Source organism: Malaclemys terrapin, chromosome 9, assembly GCF_027887155.1.
Source record: "Malaclemys terrapin pileata isolate rMalTer1 chromosome 9, rMalTer1.hap1, whole genome shotgun sequence".
Taxonomy (NCBI): Eukaryota; Metazoa; Chordata; order Testudines; family Emydidae; genus Malaclemys; species Malaclemys terrapin.
In genome coordinates, this window is record NC_071513.1 from 43,538,734 (window position 1) to 43,557,336 (window position 18,603).

Genomic DNA, 18,603 nt, shown 5'->3' on the forward strand with positions numbered 1-18,603 from the left:
GTCCGCCAACCCCTGGGGTGATGCTATGCATGCAGATGGGATGCTGAGCCACCCAGCTGGTTGTCAGAGCAGCCTGGAAAGCAGCAAGAGCATTTCCCCCTCCCTACTCCGGAGTTGTCTGGTAACTGGATTCCTGAAAGGGAGGGACTAGACCTGGTCACTGGCTGCTGCTGGCAGCATGCACCTTGCAGTTCCTGTCGGCTGGCAGCTGGGGATACATAGGCACGGTTCAACCTTATGGGCTCCCTAACCAGAAAGGAGACAAGTACACCCACATCCACTGAGCTTTCCAAGTCAGCTCTTTCAGCTGAGCCCAGGACCATTGCACAGTGACTGTCTGACGTTTCTCCAGGACATGTTTTTCCCCGGAATTCCTAGCTGAGCTGTGGTTCCGATAGCAAGCCCAGGGAACACCATGGAGTCAAGTCAGTAAGGCTGGACCTGCCATACCCTGGTGAGAGATTAGCTATGGATGGCTTTGCGTTTGGAGTGGTTCTTGCTGTTTTGGCCTCTCTCATTATTGCTACAAACATACTTGTTGCTGTTGCTTTGTTTCGGCTGATCCAGAAGAATGGCTGCACAGGGCTGTATTTTGTCTTTAATCTCGCGGTTGCAGACTTTTTGGTTGGCATCACAATCACCGGGCTGGTCACAGACGAGCTTTCCACACACAGTCACCCCACACCGAAGATGTTCTGCATCCTGAGGATGGCCTTCATCATCTCCCCTTCAGCTGCCTCCATACTCACCATGATCATGGTGACTTTTGACAGATACTTGGCCATTAAACAACCTTTCCAGTATTTCCGAATTATGAGTGGCCTGGTAATTGGTGCCTGCATTGTAGGTCTCTGGCTGGCTGCCTGCTTTATTGGCTTTCTACCAGTAATAGTGCAGGGTTTTCAGCAGACCTACGAGGGGAAGTGCACTTTCTTTGGGGTTTTCCAGCCCACATACATGCTCACCATCTTCTGTATTGGGTTCTTCCCAGGTTTGTTCATTTTCATTTACCTGTATTGTGACATCCTGAAAATTGCCTCTCTGCATGTACAGCACATCCGAGAAGTGGCGCAGGTTGGGCTGTCGGGGAACAGTCCTTCGCCTCATAACACCAGTGACATGAAAGCCGTGAGGACTGTGGCTATTCTCATTGGGTGCTTTGTGCTGTCTTGGTCCCCTTTTTTCATAGCTAGCATTGTGAAGACTGTGTGCCAGAAATGCCTCCCATATGATGTCATTGAGAGGTACCTATGGCTGCTGGGACTCTGCAATTCTCTGCTGAACCCACTGATCTATGCCTACTGGCAGAAGGAGGTGCGGCTGCAGATCTACCAGCTGTGCTTGTGCGTGAAGAGGAAAGTTTTCCCTCTCTTCCACATGGAGAGTGGCCCTCGGGTTCCCAGCAGGGGTCCAGCACCGATTCGTGTCATATCCCACCCACAGTTCCAGGAGTGATACGGTAAGGAAAGGAGATGTGGGCTTTTCTCCTCTTCCTCCCCTGGTAGAGTCACAGGCTCGGAGGGTACTGAGCTGGGAGGAACTCACTGGGCAGTCTGGGCCATGTTCTTGGGCTCCATTTTGCAGACACTGACAAGGCCAAATTCAGCCCTAACGTAAATGTTGCAACCACAGTTTCAGAAGCACCCACCGATCTGGCGTGTTTCAAGTTGGGCACCAAAATCAATGGCCACTTATGCAAACAGCCTTTGTCAATAGCTCTGAGTTTGCCAGGAACCACTTTCTGGCAATCAGCTCCATGTCCATCTGGCTATGCCCTCTGGACACTTCCCCTAGTTCAACGCCCAGACTTGGCCTTAGTTAAGGTTAAGTCCATCAGCTCTTGGTTTTACCTTCCAGAGTCCTGTGAAAACAGCCATCCTCCCTCCCTTCCCAGATTTAGGGTTTGTCTACACTGCAACTGGAAGTGTAATTCCCAGCTGCAGTAGGTGGACTTGCATGAGCTCTGCCCGAGCTAACACGCTAAAAATAGTAGAATGGTTGCGGCAGCCCAGGTGGTGGCTTGGGTGAGCCACCCAAGTACAACGCAGTCTGAGACCCGAGGTACATATTCGGGCAGCTGGCACACTAGCTGGTGCAGCCTCCCCACACTGGGCAAGAGGACCCTGTGTCTTCTGAATCTGGCCCGGCCCAGCTCAGAACAGGCCTTTTTCACAGCAGCCTCGCACCATCAGCTCAGGATCCCTTTCCACCACTGACACCTCCCTTGTCATGGCTGCCTCCTAGCTAATTCCTTGGGGTGACTCGAAGTCTCCTGCAGGTGCTGTATCCTGCTCTCCAGAGCTGAGGTTATTTCAGATCACCCAGAGGAAAATTAAATGATGACATGAGAAAACAGCCAGGTGCAGCTCTGCTCTTTATCCAGAGAATCACAAAAAGCGCACACAGCGAAGACCCACAGCTTGGGGCTCAGTCTGGCACAGGCAGGTGTGCTTTGGAAGGGATTGTATATGTTTCCTCCTGCCCTCTAGGCAGTGGGTGGCAGCTGAGTGAGGCGGGCCAGTAAACCTGGCACCATTAGTTAGCACCTGCCTGGAAGGGAAGACACAATAAAGAACAGCTGAAACCCAAACTGCATGCTTGGGAGGGCAGGGGGAACTGCTCACTTGGGCCATTCACTCCTTTTCCTGCCCCTGCATCACCAAGGCTGGCATGCGTAATATGCTGGGGAGGGGTCAGTGAGGACTGTGTGGGCAGGGACAGGTCACAGAACATGGCTGAGAAGGCCTGGCCCAGTGCAGAATAATCCTCTGCAAACAAACCTGGACATTTTTTAAATGTATCATTCCCACATGAATGGAGGGAGGGGGCTGGAGCAGAGAATCTATACCAGGGATTCCCAAACTGGGGTACATGTACCCCTGGGGGTACATGAGACATCTCTGGGGGGTGCACAGGAGAAATTGTGTAATAGAGGGTGTGACGATGCACTCCATATGATGTTATGAAAATATGCTAATGAGTGTGAATATAATGTAACTGGAATATGCTTCATGCAAAAGGTCTCTTGTAAGGTATCATTACAAAGCTTATAATTTACTGAGTGTGGTCATCCTATTTGTATAAATGTATCATTCTTGTATCTGAAACTAGAAATATGAAGTATAACTCTGAGATCTTATTGTAATTATGCAAAGTGTGGGCCATTAATGGTGGCTTGGAATCTTGATGGCTCCCATTGACCAGGAGAATTGGTTGTAATGGCTCTGTTTATTTGTAAGTCTTCCTGTGTACCTGTGTGCTAGGTAGTGGGTAATGAAGACTTACAGTGACATGTGATCATGTCACCTGAACTAGAATCCATCTTTAACCTGGTGCTTTTCCATTTAGAAGGAGGGGTGGGAACACAGAGAGGGACAAAGGATTCCCGCCTGTGCAAAAGATATATAAGGGGGTGGAACAGAACAAAAGAGGTTGCAGTTATGAGAAATCCTCTAGCTACCACCTGAGCTGGAACAAGGACTGTACCTGGGGAAAGGATTGGGCCCAGACTAGAAGGAGGCTAGTCTGTCAAAGCAGCTTATTGGAACATCTGAGGTTTACCTGCATTGTTTCCTACTGTATTAGGCTTAGACTTGCGTGGTTTTTTTATTTTGTTTGGTAATTTACTTTGTTCTGTCTGCTATTACTTGGAACCACTTAAATCCTACTTTTTGTTTTTAATAAAATCACTTTTTACTTAACCCAGAGTATGTATTAATACCTGGGGGGGGGGGGGGCAAACAGCTGTGCATCTCTCTATCAGTCTTATAGAGGGCGAACAATTTATGAGTTTACCCTGTATAAGCTTTATACCGGGTAAAATGGATTTATTTGGAGTTTGGACCCCATTGGGAGCTAGGTACCTGAGTGTTGGAGACAGGAGCACTTCTTAAGCTGTTTTCAGTTAAGCCTGCAGCTTGTGGCGGATGTGGTTCAGACTTGGATCGGTGTTTGCAGCAGGCAAGCGTGTCTGGCTCAAATCACTGAAGTCTCAAGCTGGCAGGGAAAACAGGCTCAGAGGTAGTCTAGGCACATCAGGTGGCAGTCCCAAAGGGGTTTCTGTAACCCAACCCGTCACAGACGGTTTTATTTATTTATTATTTTATTTATTGCATTTTCACAATAGGCTATTCAGACAAAGGTTTAAAATTCTATGGGAATTTGTTACATAAAATACAGTAGTTAATTTACTTCAAGCTGTACCAATGAGAACACAGAGACACTGACGTACAGAGCTCTCACTTCTGATCACCTTACAGTGCAGGTTCAGTTACCCAGCAATTGTCCACTCTAAGTGAGCTCAGAACTGAGTCAGGGTTGTGTGTGGGGGGGGATTTGTTATATACATTACACTGTAACTATATCTGTACGTAACAGTGAAATGGGGCAGATAGCCACAGACAGGTAGCATAAAGAAGAAGACAAAGTATCAGTGATGAGAAGGATTGGGGTACACGGGAAGCTGGTAGAGCTGGAAGGTGGTACGCAATAAGAAAAGTTTGGGAACTTCTAATCTATACCAAGCTCTGGCTTGTGGGGTTGTCAAAGGGTGTGCCTGCCCTGTAGCACCCCCTTCTGGCCAAGTGTGGTTCTTTTGAGGCCTGCCTTAGCTCAGGCGCCCTTAAAAAAGTCTGCATGGGCCAGATACTCAAAACATTCCCCGTTCAGCATATTACCACCAGCACAAAGTCTGTCAAGAGAAAACTCAGCCCTTCAGTCTCCAGCCCAGTTTCAGTTAGGCCCAGCCTAGGGTTGCCAGGTGTCCGCTTTTCGACTGGAATGCCCGGTCGAAAAGGGATCCTAGCGGCTCTAGTCAGCACCACTGACCAGGCCATTAAAAGTCTGGTCGTCAGTGCAGCTGGGCTAAGGCAGGCTCCCTGCCTGACGTGGCTCTGCACAGCTCCTGGAAGCCGCGGCACGTCCCCTCTCCGGCTCCTATGCGTAGGGGCAGCCAGGGGGCTCCGCACGCTGCCCCTGCCCCAAATGCTGCTCTGCAGGTCCCATTGGCCGAGAACCGCAGCCAATGGGAACTGCTGGGGTGGCGTCTGCTTCTGGGGCACCATGCAGAGCTGCCTGGCTGCACCTCGTCTTAGGATCCAGAGGGGGACCTGCCGCCGCCGCCACCTCTCCTCTTGCTCCCACCACCTCTCCTCGCATTCATTTTGTGCTTTCCTGCACTCTGACATTGTCTGCCTCCACGCATTCTGCTGGGTTCTTTCAGTGTGGGAGGACTGCATGAGCTCAGAGAACATTTCATAGCGAGTGCGGTTTTTTTCGCCTTCTAATCTTCACTAGCCTCTGGGACAGAGATGATATGGGGAGCGTTGAAACATTTGCAGCTGCAGGAGGAAAAAAGGGAGAGTAGTATTTAAAAAGACACGTTTTAGAGAACAATGGGTAGACTTTTTCATGGTGAACCAAGCTGTTAACACTACATAGCATGTGTGCTTTCTTTACAAGATCGCATTTTGCCTCTTATATTAAGGGCCTGCCGGTTTGGTGTGAGAGATCACACACGCAGGGCCAGCAGGCAACAGAATTCAGCTTGCAAGCAGACATGGTAAGCCACAGTCTTTTGGCTTCTTTAACCTTCATAACATGTGGGAATGGTTTCAAACAGCAGCACCCTCATTTCCCATACCAAGCACCTGTTGGGTTGGCCATTTAAAAGGAGGGGCTGCGGTTTTCTGGTTAATGTGCAACACAAACCCAGCTAACACCCCCCACACACACACACACTTCTCTGGGATGATTGCTTCACCCCTCCCCCCAGCAGGGATGATTTCTGTTCAGCCACAGGCAAACAGCCCAGCAGGAACGGCCACCTCTGAATGTCCCCTTAATAAAATTCCCCTATTTAAACCAGGTGACCATGAATTATATCACTCTCCTGATGCTAACACAGAGAGATAAAGAGGATTTCCGCTCCATCCCCATACATGTTAACAGACTTTTCTAGTAGCTGTACTGGCCGTGAATGCATCCCAAGTCTTCAGGGCAAATTAATCATTAAACACGCTTGCTTTTAAACCATGCATTATATTTACAAAGGTACACTCACCAGAGGTCCCTTCTCCGCTTTCAAGGTCCGGGAGCCCACCTTGGGTGGGTTGGGAGGGAGGATACTGGCTCCAGGGTGATAAACAGTTCCTGGCTGTCGGGGGAAACGGTTTCTCTGCTTGCTTGCTGTGCGCTATCATCATCTTCCTCGTCCCCAAAATCCGTATCCCTGTTGCGTGAGAATCCATTGACGGAGTCCAAGCACAGGGGTGGGGTAGTTGTGGGGCACCCCCTAGAAGGACATGCAGCTCATCATAGAAGTGCCATGTCTGGAGCTCTGGTTTTTTGGTAGGCTTGCCTTTGGCTTATGAACTTATGAGCTTAAGTTTCATGTGGCACTGCTGCGGGTCCCTGTTATAGCCTCTGTCCTTCATGCCCTTGGAGATTTTTTCAAATATTTCGGCATTTCGTCTTTTGGAACCGAGTTCTGATAGCACGAATTCCTCTCCCCATACAGCGATCAGATCCAGTACCTCTCTTTTGGTCCATGCTAGAGCTCTTTTGTGATTTTGGGACTGCATGGTCACCTGTGCTGATGAGCTCGCCACGCTGGCCAAACAGGAAATGAAATTCCAAAGTTCGAGGGGCTTTTCCTGTCTACCTGGCCAGTCCATCTGAGTTGAGAGTGCTGGCCAGGGCGGTCACAATGGAGCACTGTGGGATAACTCCCGGAGGCCACTACCATCGAATTGTGTTCACACTACCCCAAATTCAACACAGAAAGGTCAATTTCAGCGCTAATCCCCTGGTTGGGGAGGAGTACAGAAATAGATTTTAAGAGCCCTTTAAGTCGACAAAAATGGCTTCGTCGTGTGGACGGTTGAGGGTTAAATCAATTTAACGCTGCTAAATTCAACCTAAACCCATAGTGTAGACCAGGGCTAAAGTAATGAATATGGGTCTCAATTGATGTTATTCTTTGCAGATGTCCTTTCATATGCCAACAAACATGCCCATCAACTCTACACAAGAAAGTTTCCATTACCAAATGGCCCTGAAAAGCCAAATTCTGAACAGCAGGTGTCCAAATAAGAGCTACAAATCTATGCAGACCATTGCACCAGTGTTTTGTTTCTGCACCAAGTATACACCGATTATATTGATCAACTGTCTTATTATAGTTTTATCTCCCCTCCAGTTTTTTCCATGTCTAGAAAGATGAGATGTGATCAAGAGATTTTTTTTCCCATGACTGCTGAGAACGGCAGATACATTTTTCCAGTATCAAAGACCATCACTTGCTAATGCAGATTTCATATTTATAGCAAAAATCTTGCAACAAAAAGAAAATGCGCTATCGCTGCTTACTGAGTCAAGTAACCAGGTTGTAGCAATAACCTCATCATTGGACAGATGACATGTGCAGGGATTTGGAGCAAACTTTCTATTTTAGGAAGTTCAAAAGATTTTACTTGAGTGAGTCCTTTCACCACTAGCATTCTGCAACTCTTGGGTTTATTTTAGGTCATTTGACAGGGTTGTTTGATATCAGATGGACTTGGAAATGCTAATTTAGCTAGCTTCAGACACAGTGAAAATACTTTTCAAATAAGTTTGATTTTATTCCTTTTGTGGAATGCTTCTTTCTTTGGAATGTGGAGCATGGGTACAGTTGTGTTTTAATAACCATTTCAATCCATGTCTATGCACAAGGGTAACTGAGGAAGCAATGTTACAGAAGGCAATAAGGACGGACAGATGTAATGGAAAGGAGCATTGAGCCTACAGAAATCTGGTACTGGCGATGGTGTGTGAGCTAGAACAAAGTTCTTAAATGATATTGTAGGGCCTAATCTGGCCTAATCTGCCAGCGAAGTAGGTTCTTCTCCAAACTGTTGGCCCGCAGCTATTGTTTCTGTAACTCCTTTGAAGCGGGTACCTGAGAAACTGTCTTACCTGTATCATTGTTTTACCTCCTGGCTTGCTTAACAAACTCCTTTTGACAGCCTGCTTTGATTTGATTATGCATTCAAGCAGGTCATAGAAGCAAACTGAAAAGGGAAACAGGGTCACCCATAATAGGAATAAGAAATACAGACATTTGTCATAACCCCGCCCCACAACCTCGCCCTGAACAGTCCCACTCCCTCTTTGCCTTTTATGCCCTTTCTTGGACAGCTATGTCCCCTTCAGACAGCAGCACACTCCATGTCAGACAGAATGGGTCAGAACTGTCCCTGGTGTCACCCAATTGGCTTGGGCTTGGGCCTCCATAGGGGAACCTACATTATTCAGCACTTCCATCAAATGATCTAGAGAAAGGTGCATTCAGCCCTTTGCTGAGAGCTGGTCAGACCCACACAAGTGACCCCAGCTCCAGAGAGTGAGCTGGAAAGATCAGAACTGTGAGCTGCAACCAACCAGGGGAGTTCCAAACTCAGAACTGCCCGATTGTATGCAAGGGAAGAGGCCTAGCCCCCTCAGTCACACGGGAGCATGGCTGTGTGCAGAGCTCCCAGGATGCGGGCAGACAATAAAAGAGCTCATGATGTGAGGCCATTGCCATGCCCGGGTTGCATGGGAGGAGAGAGTGGACACCGCAGGACTGATGCCAATGGGTTTAGGGAATACAGAGAAAATACAAAGAATGGGCACCAAAATGAAGAGACACTAAGGAAATGCATTGATTTGGGGCTAGATTCAGCTTTGCCAGCCTTACCCAGGCTCTACATCCCAGAATCTCTGTAGTACTGAGTACTACCAGCATGTCCTCTTCTTGTCATAATCCCCCCCTCCCCACTCCCAGGCTCCCCTGCACTTAACCCACATAAAGCCCTTTGGGTGATGTCATTTCAGCCATTGAAGGCAAGAGCGTTATCCTCTGAGAGCAGCTACCCCCAGAGCAGGAGTTCTCACCGTCCACATGGGGGCTACACAAGCAGCACTTGCCCCCATTCTGGAAGCATGCCTGCAGCAGACATACTGGGCAAGTACCTGCGTAACCATCAAAGTCAATGGGCAGCCGTGCCTGCTTACCCTAACACTGAATCTGACCCACTCCATTCCTCAGTAACATTGCAAAGGAAATAAATGAAGTAATATCAAAAGGCACACATCCACCCCAGACCGAGCTCTCTCCTAAGAGTGCCCATGTTAATACTGAAACAGCAGCATTAATGCCCAGCCAGGTTCTGGCTTCCCACAGCCCCATGCTCAGCCCCATTCCCCACTTCCCAGCAGATTGGTCCAGGGGAGAGAAGTGTTCATAAAGCCAGTCATGGATAGAATCACAGAACAAGCTTTCCCCACAGCCCTGTCCTGCACCCCTCCGTCAGCCTACAACAGAATACCAGCACCCAGGAGCTGTGGAGGGAGTTGCCATGGGTTTAGGGTCAGGCAGAATTGGGAGGGAAATTCCCCCCTCACTTCAGATCCCTCTGTTGGCTTGTTTTTTTCCTGATGGACACAGACACCAGCCAGGACTCATTCCAAGAGAGTGTTTTGTAATTTCGGATTTGGAAGTTAAAGGAAAAATTAAGAGAAAATGAAAGGCTGGAGCATCTCATCTCATGGTGAATCCCAGAGGAGGGGCAGGGACTGGAAACTGCACTCCAAGGATAGAACAAATTCTGTAGTCAGGTGGCATGGCAATGCACCAATAGGTGGCACTTCTAGGGAAAGATGTGGCAGAATATGGAAATTTGCAAGAGAAAGGCCTGTTGGGCATTACCTTGTACAGCAGGACGACAATTCAGAAAACAAGGGATTGATCTGAAGGTTACCATAGTTACACTTTCTGCACTGGGGAATTCCTGCGCCACATTAATTCTGCTAGTGCATAAACTAGGTTAGGCAATTCATTTCCTCAGCATATCTTCCATAATGACTGGAAATTACTCTGAATTGCTACCTATGAGAGTTGACTTACAGCCTATGCCTGCAGGGATAACAGTTCAACTGACCTGCAATCTGGGTGATTCAAACCCATTCACACTCACTTACAGAAGGGCAACTGACAGTCATCTACGTCACAACTGCACTTGGCTTTTGACATTTCAGTTGCCAGGTTATCTGTGGTGGATAATGAGAGAATGAACTAAACTCCTCACACAGCATAGGCAACGGTGGTTGGGGGAGATGCTGCTAAAAATGGACTTGATCCTTGCTGAAATATTTCCACTATGTTAATTCAGGAGAATGCTCCTCTTTGTAGGTGATTAGGAGTCATGGAAAACTATGGGAATGTGGGGTCAAAAGAATGAAGGGAACTGAATCATAGGACTGGAAGGGACCTCAAGAGGTCATCTAGTCCAGTCCCCTGCACTCATGGCAGGACTAAGTATTATCATCTAGACAGACCATTCCTGACAGGTGTTTGTCTAACCTGATCTTAAAAATCTCCAATGATGGAGATTCCACAACCTCCCTAGGCAATTTATTCCAGTGCTTAATCACCTTGCCAGTTAGGAAGTTTTTCCTAATGTCCAACCTAAACCTCCCTTGCTGCAATTTAAGCCCATTGCTTCTTGTCCTCTGCTCACCACAAGGGAGCTGGAGTGAAATTTGGGAAAAGGGAGCCAAGTGTTCAGAAGCGTACTCATTTAAATAACAAATTTGTGCAGGTGGGCATAACATGTACCCAGTCACCAAATTATGTGCTGTGGGACATATAAATACACACTGGACAATGTAGATCAAGATGGAGCTGCCCTTGCAGGGTAATGTAATCCTGTTACAAGTCAAGTTCCCCATATCTAGCCCATCATGGAAAGGGGGAAAGTACCCAAAGAACCACTTTCTTTGTCTGATTGTGGGTGGGAGACAACATCCTGGAGCAATTAGCTGGATGTTCTCATCAGGCATCTGTTACTGGGTCTCTGAAGCAGAAGTTTAGCAGGTGCAAATTAGATTGTATAAAACCATGTTCTTGTGCCTGTGCAGATGCCTCAGGTCTCTGGACCAGATCCCAGGCTGACATGGGAGAGAGGAGTACACCGCTGTGGACTGATTAAGATGAGACACAAGATGAAGGATCATAGTGCTCAGTGGAAGGGGAGAGCTGTGTGATGGGAGCGGTGCATCCCAATGGAAGCCATTGCTCTGCCAGATGCCAACTGAGAGCGAGAGTTCTGCGCACAGCCACACCCGTCTCTCTGAGAACGTAGCCATGCAATGACTTGGGCATAGGCACTGAATGGATGGAGTCTGTTTGTTACAGACTATTATAGGCCTGCTCTTGAATGGTCTCTTAGAATATGTGCTAACTACTTATGCTAAACTATCTGTTCCGCCTTGTCCTTAGCAGGGATACTCTTGGTACCTTACCCAGCCCATCAGAGGAGCTCTGTGTAAGCTGGAAAGCTTCTCTCTCTCACCAACAGAAATTGGTCCAAAAAAAAAAAAAAAGAGATTACCTCAGCAGGGCCGGCTCCAGGCACCAAGCAACCAAGCATATGCTTGGGGCGGCACCTGGTAAGGGGCGGCCAATCTTGGGGTGGTGGGGGGCAGCGCGGCATGGCATTCCGCAGGGGGGGTGCTCCAGCAGCGCTCAGTGGGGGGCGCTCCAGCAGCGCGGCGCTCGGCGGGGTGGGGGCGCGGCGCTCGGCGGGCTTTTTTTTGCTGCTTGGGGCAGCAAAAAAGTTAGAGCCGGCCCTGTACCTCAGCCACTTTGTCTCTTCAGTCAAGACTGTTAGTTTTATCAGGCTCAAGAGGGGAAGAAAGTGAGCAGCCCCAGTGAGAGAGGGAAGGGGGTGTCCTGCCTGCACCTACCTCTGGAGCCTGAGTGCCTGTGTAGAGGCAGCCTCCCTCACCCATACCCCAGCAGCACACTGGTGTCCCATGGGAATGCTTCCAGTACCTGCACCCATAGGCACTGACTCTGTGGGTGCTCCAGTCCCAGAGCACCCATGGAAAAAAAATAGTGGGTGCTCAACACCCACCAGCCACAGCTGTTCAGCGGTGGTGCTGATCAGCTGTTCAGCAGCTGGGGAAGAGGCCTGGGGAAGAGCAGAAAGCAGTGGGTGGGCGGGGGCCTCAGGAGAGGAGGCGGAACCGGGGTGGGAAGAGGTGGGATGAGGGCGGAGCCTCAGGGGAAGGGGCAGAGTGGGAGCAGGGCCTCAGGGCTGAGCAGGGGTGGAACACCTCTGGGGAAAAATAAAAGTCAGCGCCTGTGCCTGCAACAGTGGTGACTCCTGTTTGTGCAAGTTCCTATTCACTTGTGGACCCTGGGCTTCTGGCCGCCATCTCCAGTTCCTTTCACTAGGACTGGCAGTGGGCTGCTTTTCTGGGAGGGAACCTTAGACTTTCAAGTCTCCTTTTTGTTTTTAATTGACTCGTGGGGTTTGCAAATTTGGGGCTTGGGATCCTGCCAGGCCACACCTGTCTGCATGAAGTGGAACCACTTCCAGCTTCTCCTCTTCATTGCACAGCTGCAGCTGGGGAGATTACAGCTCCCAGCATGCAATGCTCCAGCCTAACCTCTGTGTCATCCTATCTGATCAGACTAGAGCATGTCATGTGGGGCCTATAAACCCCACAGAAGTAATGAGGAGGGCAGGGCAGCTCCAAGATCCACCTTGGACAACACCGGCCCTTTCTCAGCCTGCCCTAACCCACATCCTGGAGCGTTCCCTGTGAGCCCAGGCTGACCAGAGGCCACCTGAGATGCTAACCAAGTTTTCCTGCTTTGTTTCAGCTCTGTAGGTGCTGCTCTGGGTGCCCCCATCTGGCACCACTGGGATTTCATGGGCAAACAGCCCAGGAGGCCCCAGGACACACCTTGGGGGTGTCGGAGCTTGGGGCTCCCCACGGCTCAGCTCCCAGTTTCAGCTGGGGTAGGGGAGTGCACCAGGGCTCAGGGCTTTAGCTACTGGGGCTAAAATCAGGAGCAGAACCACAGGGAGCCCTGGTGCTCCCCCTGTAGCTAAAGCCCTGAGCCCTGGCACCCCCTGCAGGGCTGATGCTGGGAACGGAGGCACAGGGCTGAAGGTCCAAGCCCCAGCTCTCCCCCCCAAGTCTAAAGCTCTGAGCCACGATGCTCCTGTAGGGCAGAAGCCCTAAGCTCCCCACCCAAGCCCTGACACTCAGAGGGTCAGAAGCCCCAAGCCCCCACCCCCCGCCCAGAGCCCTAAACACCCCCACCTTGCAGCTGCAACTCCAACCCGCTGACCTGCAGCTTGTCTGCTCTGCAAAAACCTGGACATTGCGTGTTATTTGAAAAATCCTACTGGACAGAGATGGAGGCTCAAAAAAGAGGCGGTGTCCAGGAAAACCCGGACGTCTGGTAACCCTAGGAGATGGACGTGTGACTCCGAGGCCCTGCCAGCTGGCAAAGGGGTCACTGATCTGTGTCAGCAGCTCCTCACAGGGCCTGACAGACTCACTACACCCCACACACTGCTGTCACTGTATTTAGCCATAAAGAACGATCTTCAGGGAAAGTGGGGTCCTGCTGGTCATTACTATCATTGTGAAACGTATGCACTGAGTATATGTTAAAAGTTACGTCAATGTACTGAAAAGATGTGTTAAAATAGGGTTACCATATTTCCACAATCAAAAAAGAGGACACTGGGGGGGGGGGGGGGGCGGGGAGCCCTGCTCTAGCCACGACCCATCCACTCCCTCCCACTTCCCACCCCCTGACTGCCTCCCTCAGAACCCCCAACCCCCCGCTCCTTGTCCCCTGACTGCCCCCTCCTGGAACCCCTGCCACTAACTGCCCCCTAAAACTCCACCCCCATCTAAGCCTCCCTGCTTCTTGTCCCCTGACTGCCCCCTCCCGAGACCCCCCACCCTAACTGCCCCCCAGGACCCTACCTGTCCCCTGACTGCCCCACTCTTATCCACACCCCCACCCCATATTCACACCCCCGCCCCCAGACAGACCTCTGGGACTCCCATACCCTATCCAACTGCTCCCCGCCCCCTGACAGGACCCCCAGAACTCCCAACCCATCCAACCCCCTCTGCTCCCTGCCTGCCTCGACCCCCTCCACACCCTTACCTCCCTGACAGCATCCCCAGAACCCCCAACCCATCCAACCCCCCCTGCTCCCTGTCCCTGACTGTCCCAAAGCCTGCTCCACACCCCTGCCCCCCTAACAGCACCCCCCCCAAACTCCCAACCCATCCAACCCCCCCCCCCTGTCCCGACTGCCCCCCTTCTCCAACTCCCTGGCCCCCTTACCATGCCGCTCGGCTTAGAGCAAGTGTCTGGCTCCGCCCCGCTCCGCCCAAGCGGCGTGCTGAGGCTGTGGAGGAGGGGCTCTGGCTGCCGCTGCCAGCCCTGCTGCCATGTTCCCTCACAGGCGCACAGCCCCGCCCCCCAGTGCTGCCGGGCGGTGTGCTAAGGCTGCAGGGGATAGGGGGAGCCAGGAAGGGGCTTTGGCTGCAGAGGCCCCAATGAGAGCGGTGCTCGGCTGCCCTGTCAGCCGCTTTTCGGCCGACCGGGGGGGAAATCCCGGACATTTTTAGAAATCCCCCCTAGACGGCTATTTAAAGAGCAAAAAGCCGGACATGTCCGGGGAAATCCAGACGTATGGTAGCCCTAGAAAATCTGCATCCCAAGCAAGGTACACAGGCAGGCTTTGCCAGACAAAGGGATGTATATTATCTCTTCATATGTAGATTAAGCATTGTAAACTGAAACAGTGGAAGTCTATTTAGATACAAATCAATAGGGGGATGGGAAGTCAACAGGAAAAGAACGGCAGGGAAAAGAGCTTTGTCTACAGCAACAGTTCTCAAACTGGGTTGCGACGGCAAAGTAGATTGTGAGTTTGTTTCAATGGGGTTGCCAGGGTCAGCATTAGCCTCCACTGTGGCCCAAAGCAAAAAGCCAAAGCCTGGGCCCTGCAGTGCAGGGCTGATGCCAAAGCCTGAGCAACTTAGCTTCCTGGAGCCCCCTGGGGCGCCACTCAATTCCTCTGCCCCTAACACCAGAGTAACACCGGCCACTGGGTTCATGTAGTAATTTTCATTGTCAGAAGGTGGTCGCAGGGCAATGACATTTGAGAACCGCTGGTTTAGAGGTGCACTTCAAGGTTTATTAGACTATAACCAGGGGAGGGGCACAGGGACAGCACCCTCTTGTCCAACACGGAGGGAGAAAAAGGACAGTGCTTTTACATCCATGAACGGTGGATCCCAGCCATGTGGGTGGGTGACATGAAAAGCAAGCTTTGGGTAATAAGATGCTCTAGTCTAGACAAGGATTTTAGCCCATTAAAGGTAAGTTTAGACTCTAAGAAGCATGTTGTGCTTTTGTTTTATAAAAAGAACAGGTGTACTTGTGGCACCTTAGAGACTAACAAATTTATTAGAGCATAAGCTTTCGTGGACTACAGCCCACTTCTTCGGATGCATATAGAGTGGAACATATATTGAGGAGATATATATATACACACACATACAGAGAACATGAACAGGTGGGAGTTGTCTTACCAACTCTGAGAGGCCAATTAAGTAAGAGAAAAAAAAAACTTGAAGTGATAATCAAGATAGCCCAGTACAGACAGTTTGATAAGAAGTGTGAGAATATTTACAAGGGGAGATAGATTCAATGTCTGTAATGGCTCAGCCATCCCCAGTCCTTATTCAATCTAGTTTGCATATCAATTCCAGGTACCCATTATCCATACTCAGTATCTCTTAAAACTTAATCTTTAATAATAAACTTCCGATTGTTTTACTATAACTATATCTCTGTGCTGTGGTGATATAAAGGACCTGCATCTGTCAAGCTGTGCATATTCTGTTCCCTTGGGAACAGTGAACATGGTAGTTATTGCAGGGCCGGCTCCAGGGATTTGGCCGCCCCAAGCAGCCACACACAAAAAAAAGCCACGATCGCGATCTGCAGCGGAAGTTCCTTCGCTCCTAGCGGGAGTGAGGGACCGTCCGCCAAATTTCCGCCGAATAGCTGGACCTGCTGCCCCTGTCCGGAGTGGCCGCCCCAAGCACCAGCTTGCCAAGCTGGTGCCTGGAGCCGGCCCTGGTTATTGTGAGAGTCCAGTGACAGGAACTGGACACTACAGTGGGACGCTTGGTGGGGGGGGGAGGGTGTCGGGGACTGGAGTGCAACAAATGTTAACCTGCAAGGTAAAGTAAGGGCTGGCAGAGCCATAAGGAGATGTTTGGGTGTCACCCAGTTCAGCACCAGCAAGTCTCCCTCTCACAGAAGCAGGGGTGTAACAAGGTGACTCACAGTCCTGAGCACCCTGAGAAAGTGTCACAGGACGTTGATAGAAATGACAATAAATTAAAATTAAGGGAATACGAAGACCTGACAAGGGAAACTAAAAGTGTCATTCAAAATATCTATGCATGCTAAGGTTAAGGATTATAAGGAGGAATTTTTAAAAGTACATCAGGAACAAAAGGAATCCTAGCAATGGTATAGGTCAGATAGAGCATGAAGATGTTAAAATGATCAATGACACAGAAAAGGATGAATACTTATGTTCTGTATTTGGAAAGAAGCAGGATGATGTATACACATCTTACAGTGACAATTCTTTCTATCCGACTATCACCTAGGAAAGACATCAAACAGCAGCTATTAAAGATTTTTAGAATCTGTACAATTTGATATATTGCACCCAAGAGTATTAAAGCATTGGCCAAGGAACGTTGTGAATGACCTGTGTTGCTTTTTAAATAAATCATGGAAAACTGGGGAAGTTCCAAAACACTGAGGGGAAACTAATGTTGTGCTGATATTTACAAACAGTAAACAGGATTACCCGAGTAACTGTAGGCAAATCACATGCAAAGCAAATAAGGAAGGAAAGGATGGTAGTATAATTAATGCCAATCAATATGTTTTTATGGAAAATAGGTCTGTCAAACAAACTTTGTATCAGTTTTTATGAGATCCCAAGTTTGCATGACAGTATCTGTGTAGCTCTGATAGACTCAGGGTACGTCTATACCCAGCCGCTAGTTCGGCGGCTGGCAATCGAACTTCTGGGTTCGACTTATCGCGTCTTGTCTGGACGCAATAAGTCGAACCCGGAAGTGCTCGCCGTCGACTGCGGTACTCCAGCTCGGCGAGAGGAGTACCGCGGAGTCGACGGGGGAGCCTGCCTGCCGCGTGTGGACCGAGGTAAGTTCGAACTAAGGTACTTCGAACTTCAGCTACGTTATTCACGTAGCTGAAGTTGCGTACCTTAGTTCGATTTGGGGGTTTAGTGTAGACCAAGCCTTAGACTTCTGCAAGTAACATATGATAGTCTGATCAAAACATCATAAATCAAAATAGCACATTTTAAATGGATTAAAAGCTAGCAAACCGAGTGATCACTCGTGCAATTGTAAATGGGGATTAGTCATCAATAGGGGTATTGCAAGCACAGTCCTACAGAGATCTGTTCTTGGCTCAGTGCTTTTCAATATCCTTAGCAGGGGAATCTCAAGTAGAAGTAAACAGGTTATTTTAACTCTGCATTTGATGCTGGTGTAACTGCTGCTGGAATACTGTGTCCAGTTTCAGTGCCCACAATTCAAGAAAAATGTTGATGAATTAGGCCTGGTCTGCACTAGGAAATTAAGTCAGTAGAACTACATCACTCAGGGGTGTGAAAAATCCACACACCTGAGCGACAGTTAAACCAACCCAATTCCCTGCTGTAGACAGCACTAGGTCAGTGGGAGAGGTGGAGTACCTGTGCCAACAGGAGAAGCTCTCCCATCGGTGTAGGTAGTGTCTTCACTGAAGCGCTACAGCAATACAGCTGGAGCAGTGCCGCTTTAGTATTTCAAGCCCTTAGAGAGGTTCAGAGAAGAGCCACAAGAATGATTAGAGGAATAGAAAACCTGTCTTATAGTGATAGACTCAAGGAACTCCATCTATTTAGCTTATCAAAGAGAAGGTTAGGGGGTGACTTGAGCCCAGTCCATAAATATCTATATAGAGAATAAATATTTACTATCTAGCAGAGGAAGGTCTAACACAATCCAATGGCTGGAAGTTGAAGCTAGATAAGTTGAAACTGGGAATAAGGTGTAAATTTTAAATCGTGAAGGTAACTGACCATTGGAACAGTTTACCAAGGGTCGTGGTGGATTGTCCATCACTGACAACTTTTAAGTCAAGATTGGCTGTTTCTTCTAACACATCTGCTCTAGGAATTGTTTTGGGAAAGTTTCATGGCCTGTCTTATACGGGATGTCAGACTAGATTATCTAGGGTGACCATACATCCTGTTTTGGCTGGGACAGTCACTGTTTTAAACCCTGTCCTGGCCGCCCTGACTTCTTTTTGTTTGTTCTGTGTGGCTTTGCAGAGAGCGGCAGAAGAGGGCACTGGAGGGTTTGTTGGGGGAAGTTCACTGGCGCTGAAGACGACCAGAAGCACCCAAGACTCACCACTGGACTGGAACTTTGCTCAGGACTCCTGAACTCTGTGTGCAGACACATTGCTCAGTGTCTGCCCTTCCAGACTGTGCTACCACTGGGCCTGTGGGGCCTTGGCTTGGATGCAGCCCTGTTTTACTGCTCCCCCTATATTTCCCCTTGTTGTTTTTCTCCTCTCATCCCTCTGTAAATAAATATTTCTCTTGTTATAGCCACTATACTTTTCCTGTGTGTGGGGGGGGGGGT

General features: G+C 49.3%; 1 protein-coding gene across 1 annotated transcript; it reads left to right on the forward strand.

The window, feature by feature from the left end:
• The first annotated feature begins 468 nt into the window (after positions 1-468).
• GPR119 (G protein-coupled receptor 119) lies at positions 469-18,375 on the forward strand. The gene is made up of 2 exons (XM_054040529.1): positions 469-1,459; positions 18,288-18,375. Exon 1 carries the CDS (start codon positions 469-471, stop codon positions 1,453-1,455), a length of 987 nt encoding a protein of 328 aa, XP_053896504.1. The 3' UTR covers positions 1,456-1,459; positions 18,288-18,375.
• Positions 18,376-18,603: the final 228 nt, after the last annotated feature.